General features: G+C 39.7%; 1 protein-coding gene across 2 annotated transcripts in view; it reads left to right on the top strand.

Annotated features, from left to right (window-relative positions):
• LOC108739057 (alkaline phosphatase-like) overlaps positions 1 to 9,876 on the top strand; it is a 135,110-nt gene extending 125,234 nt beyond the window's left edge. For both annotated transcript variants that reach the window (XM_025973288.1, XM_018472751.1), the window contains 3 exons: positions 2,429 to 2,623; positions 8,869 to 9,096; positions 9,313 to 9,876. In XM_025973288.1, coding sequence (XP_025829073.1) covers positions 2,429 to 2,623; positions 8,869 to 9,096; positions 9,313 to 9,629 — 740 coding nt within the window. In that variant the 3' untranslated portion in view covers positions 9,630 to 9,876. The remainder of the gene's footprint in view (positions 1 to 2,428; positions 2,624 to 8,868; positions 9,097 to 9,312) is intronic.
• Positions 9,877 to 10,111: the final 235 nt, after the last annotated feature.

The raw sequence follows: 10,111 nt of genomic DNA on the forward strand, positions 1-10,111 counted from the left end.
CCCTTGACGGTAATACCTGAATGCTCGTTCCGTTGAATAAAACTTCTTGCTTCTTGCTTCAAGTATTTACCACGTTCTCTACCTGAGAAATAAATTTCAATTGGAATTTCATCAGCCAGCAATTAATAAGCAAGTAGAGTGGTTTCTAAAGTTTTCGTCATTTGTGGAATCGTTAATGAAGTGGAAAACTTAATCTCAATCCTTATACAAGTTAGTTAGATCTTAGTTTTTCGTTTGTTGTGGAAAGGCTTTAAAAATATTCGAAGCGTCAGTCTTCCAATTTGCATCTTCGCAAATTTCATAAACTTTTACAGCTGTACATTCAGCTTTTATGGTCTAAATATGCACCTGAAGTTATTTCCGTTTCCATTTTTAAAGCCCTTAGCTTTTCGCCTTTCAATGTAGATGCAATAATATTTTTGCAATCTTGCGCGTAGTATTTATTCCATTATGGCCAGAAGCTTCAGTTGCGTTCTGCCATAGGGATCGATTTATCTCCGTTATAGGTACCTACGCGAAAAGAAATTCCATCACGGGGCGAACACGTTAGGCATATATCTATCCACGCCAGTTGAACGAGCGGCTCAGCAAAGCTCGTTATAGTTTCAAGTTTCAACCCTATCCGATCATTTGGTGTAACAATATAAAGGATATATACAACCCCAAGATACTTAATAATCTCTTTTATGGCGGCGCTGACCGGATTCAGAATAATTTCAAAAGGAACCTCTACGATTTTCTCCGATGCGATAAAAGAACTATTTTAATAAAGGAGACTACCGAAATTCCTATCTGGATTATCCTGGAGATGGATAAATGTCACCCTGTGGCGATTGAAGTATATTTTATATTGATTATCTTGACGATGATGGAAATATAGCTAAAATAGGCTCTCCAAAATTGAATAGAAACATACAAATAACGACGGTGTGAATGCTAGAAAGAATTGGAACAGAGGACTGTATGGAAGTTAATAAGGAATCAGCGAGATAGCTTGATAGGACACCTTCTCAGGCATGAAGGTTTTGTCAGAGATATATTAGAGGCCGAAAGAGGAGTTAAGAGAAGTAGAGATAGACCAAGATAGTTTTAGGGAAATGCGAAGAAGATTAACTCAGGATAGAAAGAAGTGGTGGTGTGTTTCCAACCAGTCTTAGGACTGACGACCTTATGATGATGATGATGATAATGTGAATACTACGTAAATGTTCCACATGTTGTATTTTCAGGTGAATCAAATCATTCCTTCTGATCATTATCTTTAAAATTTACCCCCTAGACTCACTTTGTTTTCGTGATTTGTACACAAACCTAAACAGAGAGCTCGATATATATCTGGTGTATGAATACCACTAGCAAAAGTACAGATCCAAGTTATGTTATATTCGAGAAACATTCGTAGTTATGACACTGGCTAAAAGCTCATAAATGAAAACGTGGAGAATTGTTTGCATAAAATGGTTTAATACAGTGTTTTGTGCTGTAAATTCATCGACCAGGTAAAGGTAGAAGCCGGAGATGGAGAAAGAGAAAATTCCTTGGTGGGATGCGAGGGAAAATGTAAGAGGCTGGAGCTGCTTTATATGCGGTCGCGGGACAAGGAGGCCTCTCCTTGCTGCTTGCTCCTCGAGGCAATAACTTCTCCCGCTAAGAAGCAGGCCAAGTGGAAGTTATTGGGTTGAGAGAACGAGCGAGAAGTGTACCGCGTCAACGACAGGATTGCGCCGCGCCGCGTCGCGACGGTCTTGTCACCCTATGGCAGATACTTACGCGGCAGTCTTTAAAAAAGAGAAACCCGATGTCTAGTTATTGTATCTCTTGTTCCGGACTTGTTCGCCTTTGATCTTTGGAATAATGAGCGAGGTTTTCGAATTAATTGCACCTCTGCTTCTTCGACGAAAGATTTAAATACGGTCTACGTCGGTTTGTCTTTATGTACTTCTGTATATGTTTAAAAGGGATGACGAAAATTAAAAAGAAGCAGCAGCGAAGAAAAGAGCGGAAATTATAGGATCGTTTATAATTACGAGGATTCTCATGTAGGAATTTCGACAAAATTAAAATCCAAAAACTCCCAAGTTTGATTGAACGTTTTGCGGTTTTATTCCAGCTTCTTCATTTGTACGTATAAGTAGATTTTTAAGTTTAAAAATGTCTCTTTGAGCACTTTGTTTGATTTTAACTTTGTCCAAATGGTTCTGAGAGAAGCCTTGTAATTTAAATGAAACACTTGGTAATACCTCACTAATTAATCGAGACAAATAAGTCCTTAGCGGTGACAATGGCAACCCCTCTGTCGAGTATTCTCAATAAATTAGCAGGTTGTCAAGAGTGTTTCAACTGAAACTTAAGATTATTGACATGAATAATGCAAATCGTCAACAGTTTTGTTTCATTTACTCATTTAGCTTCGTCTTTATTGTTCCAGGTGGCCGTATAGACCATGCCCATCACTTCAACAACGCTTACAGAGCCCTGGACGAAACGCTCGCAATGGAAAATGCCCTTCTCGTTGCCCTTTCGAAAGTTAGTCCTAGGGACACGCTCCTGATCGTCACCTCCGATCATTCCCACGTCCTTACCATGGGAGGACAAGCAACTCCAAGAGGGCACCCCATTCTCGGTAAGTCGTTAAATTAAAAATTGAGTTATTTTGTGCATGATTTTTACGCAGTAGTGGATGTTGTTCATTTTCCTTTTTCATTTGCAAAGTTCCACATTGAATTACGATTTCATCGAACCGGAAAATTAATTATTATCATTTCCTATAACGAATTCAATGAAAATGAAAAACGGTCTCGTAAAAAATAACTGAATTTGTAATCCATTTGCAAATATTCATTTTTGTACTAAAACCAAATCAATTTGAAGGCAATTAAATCGGTATTTTCGCTTCTATCTCTTACAGTAACCATTAATTGAATAATTCCCTTTGTTAAAAAGAAAACAAGAATAAATAAGAGCGTTTTGCGGTATGATTGTATATAATCAAGGTATAATACGTACAAGCACAAGTTTGTTCTTAAGTATTCCTAAATAATTCATGTTAGTATGTGTACCACAGTTACTAGCGATAAAGATCACCTAAACTTAGGATTACTACCTACAGGAATCCTGCTGTAGCTCCAGATTCTAGAACAAACTACGGCTAAACTTAATGCAGCTTATCAGCACTGGATACATGTACTCGTGTATCGAGACGATTTAACAATGCAAACTCTAATTACCTATAGAAATACATGACCAAATGCTCCTCTGAAATTTGCCAAATTAGTCTCCAATAACAACACGAGCGCAGTTTCTTATCTATCGGACCAATATGGCTAATTAGCTCGCAACATCGAAAAGTAACGGTTTAATTGATTTTAATAACAAACTAGACATTGATTAAGAGAACAATTGTATAAATACCTATACAAAAAGCTGTGGGATGTCATGGATGGCTCTACTAATTATTTTTGGTCGAGGTATTTGCGCCTATTAAATTGCTTTTAATTGTTAAAACTATCTGCAATTTCTTTAAGTACTATTTAGGCCTAAATTTAAATTTCAACCGCTGCATGCACGTTAGTCCTTAGATATACTTCGTTATTTCGATGTGCTTTTTGAAAATATTTTTTTGCATAAGTTTATCATCTTTCCATGTGACCACACCCCTCAGGTGTATTTTCTCGTTAAATGATTTAGTTACGTGTGAACGCTGGGCGTCGTCGTCATCGTCATTTCGTTGAGAAGTATTAGATAACGAATGCGGCGTCGATAACGAGCGAACTGCGGCTGACAAATGGTTCTCTCACCTGCCTAAAGGGGTTGGTGCCTTTTCTTTGACATTTTTAACCCCCCTCGCGCGTAAACGAAATGGAAAACTTTTGTGTTTCCCATCCGAATGCAATTTACCGGAAGATATTGGAGCGCGATAAGTCGATACCCATCCGTTCCTGGCAAGGTAGGAACGACGTTGACGCGACGCCTCTCCCTTTGAATTTTTAATCGAGCGAAGCTGAAAAGGCAGGGACCACAATGAGGAATTTTTCCCCGTTCGAAGTTTTCCCTAAACCCGTCGTAGTGTGATAAAAGGTGTAAAGAAGAAAAGAAATGTTTTAATAAAGACAAAAAGGAGTTTTCGTCTGATTTTTTTAGCAAAAGAGGGAGCTCTCTTGTTTCTACCATATTTCATGAACTGCCTCCAAATTGTTGTATCGAAAACAAAGATAATGGAGGAGATGTTTCCACTATAAGCGGGAATCTTCTCCTATGTATATTCCTTCGCCAGCGGTTTAATTGAAACCCGATTCATTCTCTCGAATTCTATTCTAAAAACGTCGGTAACAAAACCGAATTAATGAGTTCTCCCCCGAAGGAAATGTTTCAACCGGTCGGACTTGTGCGCATTTCGCAATTTATTCTCAATTGTCTCTCTCGTTTTTACTGTGGTAAACGACAAGGAATGTCGACAAATATTTAATCGCTTCTAATATCCATCCCGAAGCCGGCCCTGTGCAATGTTTGCAGAACAATTTATACCTTTTATCCACCTGAACGGGCCCCGACGATTGGAATTACGGAAAAAGATTTTCTTTGACATTACCGAGAACAAAAGAAAAACACAAGGCAACGACATCGAACAAAAAAAGGTTTTAGATGAACCGCTTTAGTCGATACAGACACGGTCCTCAAAATATCTGAAGCTGGCGAAACGTTAGAAAGCGATCCCAACCCACGACGCCCTTTAGACCCTGATCGGAATAGGATCAGTTTACTCACTCTGTGTAACTTGAAAGTCAATAATGTTGCGAATTGAAAGTCATTTTTTAGCGCGACATATTTCAGTTTGCTAATGGCAAAACTAGACAGAATTAGACCGCGCGAGGATGAATGGCATTCTGGCAAAGATACGAAATATTATGCGACATTACATACCTACCTACTACTCGTACACAAGAGACAAACTGACGCGGCGCGATTCGACGCTACGGAAAATGCTAATGTAAATTGACGCGAGTGTTCGCCTTCTTCTGAAAATGTGTCCCCCTCGAGAAAACATCACATAATAAATCAACCCGCCCGGTATCATTAATCTGCCGCGGGTACAGATTGCCGCTATTCGGCTTCAATTAATCTTGAATCAAAGTCGGCCGGGACGATGAACATAATGCACTGCTGCGGCACCCGAAGGCGCAAAGGCATCAGCCCCATCAAAACAAAACCAGAAAGAAAAAAGCCAGAGAGAGAGAAACTGTAGAAACACGGACAATACCGTAGGTACTCAAAACGCGACGTCTTTTTCATTCACCCCTCCCCTCTCACCGGGCTTAGCAGTCAATGAAGTGATTGATAATTAAGTACAATGTGGCAGGGATACTAATGTACAATTAGTAGCAGGCTTGCAGGAGGTATTAGGACAGTATAAAACAAGAAAATTAAGTAAATGTTTAGTGGTTCGAAAGTCTACCGTTTTCGAGAAAAACGTATTTGAAAGTGCGGTCCGGCCCTGGTAGGATCACGCAGGGTAATACGACACTGCAACAACGCAGTAGTGCATGCTATAGCATGCGTGTTGTACAACTATCTCTGTTGCGTTCTTGATACTATGTCAAGGTGAACTTTAAATAATACTGCATACATTATTTAATTAATTGTTATCGCAGTGGGCGTTTAAATATTATTATGTTAATAAAGTGATAGTAAACTGTTGATATTTACTTTATTAGTAGTTCGACAACCATCACCGTTTACATTTTTTATCGATTTACGTAGTTACTTCATTATTATCGTAATTTCTCTATACTTTTGCAATTCACGCCCAGGGTCGGCTTCGGATTGCAACATCGTCCAGTTTTTTAACAAACTTCTGTGTTCCTTAACTAGACTGCTTTACTTACCAAGCGTTCCCTATTGCTAACACCCTCCAATATACATAAGTTTATGCGTAGTAATTGACACTCGCTCTATCTTATTGCACGCACTCATAATTAGGATCATATGTAATGAAGATTGGCCAATTTTGTAAAAGGCATCCTCGACGTAATAAATCTTCATTCACGTCCTCGAATATGGCAATACAAGGATAACTCCAAGAACAGGAATCGAGAGAAAAGAGAGAAAATGCAATATGCGCTCGACTTTGCAGTGTGTGTGTACTGTGTAAGCAAATGCAAACGTTTCTGTTCCTCATTTTGACAACGTTAGTCCATTATGAAGCATCAACAGCAGCGACGGCACCACCGACTGACTCCCTTTGGAGACACAGTTCTAGCGAATATTTTTAACGTTCACGAACTAAAGGGAGTTAAAATTTTATTTTTCAATGTCTACAAAAGGGCAGAACAAAAGGATGAGCGGCAAGCTTATAACGTAAAGGAAAGACTTAATGAACCAAGCATGGAAGCATGAAAATGTTCCCTAAATAAATAAATAATGTAATTATCCAGGAAAAAAAATACGAAGTGCTTCAGTGAAGAGAACGGCAATAAGACGATAAAGGGAATATATTGTACTGAACCAGCTTTGATGTAGTAGTATGGAAAGCTTTAAACTTAACAAAAAAAAAACAAAAAGCAAAAAAAAACACGAACAAACGAACAAAGTGGAATCTAGTTGGTTTGTGAAGTAAAATTAAGATCTAATATTAATTTAGCTTTGTCAAGGTCCCAAAATTATCGAAGAAGAAATTAGTCGGAAGATTAGGCGGAAATTCGATGAATAAAATTAAGAAAATTATACAAACGAATTACGTTATCTACTTCCACAGCCCCAGCACATCGAACCGAAGTAAAGGGAAGATTGAGGGGATTAATCTGAGCTACTTTTTTTTAATAATTATTTATTTATTGTATCGCATCATCAGCCTCCTAAGGCTAATAGGACGCGCGCCTTCACTCATTCCAATCCTAAGCTAATCTTCTTCGCATTTCCATAAAACTACAACATCCCACATCCTTAACTATTTCTGAACAGTAGTCTACCTGTACTCCTGTTTACTCCTGCGTCTGCTTCTAATATGTCTGATGCATGAGAAGGTGTCCTACCAATCTATCTCGCTCTCTGTTCTCCTACTTTATTTAATACCTTCTCATTTCTAATCTCCTTATCTCTTTTCACTTTATCTACACTCCTCATTAAGCATTTCCTAACTCAACAAGGGCATCCTCAAAACGCAGCAAATGACTACAGTTCCAAGTGGAAACCATGAAGAAGGTCCTTCCATCCTCACAGATAATCTATTGCGAACTTTGCCAATTTTAATCGTCCCAGCTACACCTGCAGCATTTTTCTTTGAGAATCAGTTCAGTTACATCTCCGTCTACGTCATATTTGTGCACAGTTAGACTGGTTCGTTCGGGGATGGAGGATCGCGTTTGCGCTTTATCCCTTTCTCGATAAATTATCCGCGCCTCGAAATGCCAGTAACATAAATAATGGATAAAATTTAATCGAAAACGGACGCGTGTAAAGCGTAACGATCTCGTCCATCAGAACGATCGGTTGGTCCACTTTTGACCCGAGAGCGACGACGAGCGAAGAGGTAGGAAGACGCGAAGAGCGAACGGAGAGCATCCTGTGGGAATTTTCGTATTTATTGCACGTAAGGACGAATCGGCTTCTGCTCTTTTTCCGGTTCGAGTTACTTACAATTGCTCGTACGTATTTAATAAGAGTGTGACGACAACTGAAGGATTAATGAAACTGTCGGAAGCGGCGGGAATCGACAGGAATTCAGAGATACGTTTGTGCTGGGATTTTAAGGATGAATCATACATACAGGAATAGTATGAGAACTTTTGAACAGGAATTAACGGAATTCATGAACGTCTTGTTTTCAGAATTGAAAGTGTAATTTACAGATTAGGTTAACCGTCAACATTAATCTAATCCAAGACGATTTCTACTCCTCTTAACTCTAATAAGTCTGCATTAACTAGCCCTTCATGCCTACTTATATGGACTTCCCTAGCGCTCAGTGTTCTCCTTCTGTATGTAACATCTCCTCATTTCTAACAATCTTTATGCGAAAAAAATCGTGTAAAAATTCAATCAAACACAACAACAAACCCACTCTTCCTCTACATACGTCGATTTTCTCCTTTTTATGCGTAAAGAGATTGTGCTTTAATTAGCAGCCTGCTTAACAACAGCATGTACCGAATTACGTTCACAATAATTATTCGCTTGTTTAGTGAAGTGCCACGTCGACGTCTCTCCACGTTTCGGAAGTGGAAGTGACGCGTCGTGGCGCCCTGCTCGGCTGCCTGTCACGCCAGACATTTACCTTCTCTCACGTGCTAGAGATACACCGTTGAGGAAGTCATCGTCTTCTACTCCTCGACGCTTTAGTTCGCATCGTGAGGACTCATGAAGCACACGCTAGGCATTCAATTACACCCGAATATAATACATACATACATATGTATGTACCTACTGTAAAGTGTCCTTAATGCAAACGGGTGGTAAACCAACGCCTAATTTTCGGCCCCTACAGCAACGAGAAGCGTTCCGGTTGAAGACAATTGACGAAAGGGAACGTGTACTCGATGTGTGGAAAGAGAAAGATGAACAGAGAGGAAGTAAGCGTCTACATTGTGAGAAATTCTATGTGGTTTTATTCGTTTGTTACCCCACGAAAGCCGCTATGAATTCTCATTTCTGAATATTTCTTTGACAAACAAACAGATGAAACACGTCGAGCAAGATAAAAAGTTTTAGGTGCTATTTAGAATCTATCTTTAGAACTCATGCAGATTTGAACAGAATCAAGAAATTGCTAGTTGTATTGCCTGTGCATGATTGCATTTTGCCTGTAGCTCGTTCACGCTTTTGTACTGTGTGTTGATAAAATCAATCTGGATCCGTACGATTGATTATGTCCAGGTCCGGACAACAAAATGTCCGACGTGGACGGACAGCCGTACAGTCTGCTCCTGTACGGGAACGGTCCGGGATACAGCAGTCCCAGGATCGTACCCCAGAATTCCTCCACGCCCAACGAAAACCGCGATCAAATGCACAGCTCGGCCGTACCGAGACAATGGGCGACCCATGGCGGCGAAGACGTCCCTGTTTATTCCATAGGACCTCTGTCCACCATCCTGTTCACAGGTACAATTTGAAGGGACTTTTAGATGTATTATTATGGACAGAACAAAATCCAAAAGAGGGAATTGTGTAATCCAATGTAAAGAATATTTAAATTCTGAACGCTGCAAATGAAGCACGGTTCATGATGATAATAGTAATAATATTGGATTTTGTTCTGAAAATGTCAACAAAACGTTGTTTGTTTGTTTCTTGTGGACGAAGAGATTTTCGTTCCAGGTACTTTCGACCAGAGTTACATCCCCCACGCTATCGCTTACAGCGCGTGTTTGGGGGAGCACACGCTCCGTTGTCGCAGCGTGCATAACAGCACGCAGCATCATCAACAACAACAGCAGACTCCCCAGGTTTGCTTCCCGCATCCGCCCGAAGTCTACCCCTCAATCAGCAAATCGGGCAGCGCCATATCGGACGACGATGTTGTGGTCAGGCAAAAAGAGGTGGTCGCTGCGAAAGCGGGACAACCCGACATACGTTACAGAAACTTTGCGACCTCGATCGTTTTCTTTTCGATAACGTGCGTGATCGTTACGTGATATGCGTGAACGTAGTATAATTGAAGGAACAATGAATCGATTGAATAAGACATCGAAAAATTGACTTTGCATTGACAACTGAACTGGACCATATCCTCTCTAATACCAAATTGTATTATTGACAAAACAAATAACTTTTGTTCTTTGTTCGACATGGCTTAATTTTATCGACAAGGCCATCAGGGTACCTTAATGTTTATTACAGTATATTTAAATAATTATTTTGTACATAACGTTTGACATCATTATGAAGGAGGTGTTGTTTTAACTGTACATAAATACATATTATCGATTGTCAATAAATGTAAAGAAATAGAAGATCTAATCCTTACTGTACCTTCTTTTTTTTTTCGACGCATTTGGAACGAATCGTGTCCTTTCTGTGAGCGAAACAGTTTCTTGTTGGACTTTGCTGCGTCATCACTGGATTTCCATCTGATACTTTGGTCAGGCGGAGACGGGACAGTATTCCCCATATATCT

This window comes from Agrilus planipennis, unplaced genomic scaffold (assembly GCF_000699045.2).
Source record: "Agrilus planipennis isolate EAB-ADULT unplaced genomic scaffold, Apla_2.0 scaffold134, whole genome shotgun sequence".
Lineage (NCBI taxonomy): Eukaryota > Metazoa > Arthropoda > Insecta > Coleoptera > Buprestidae > Agrilus > Agrilus planipennis.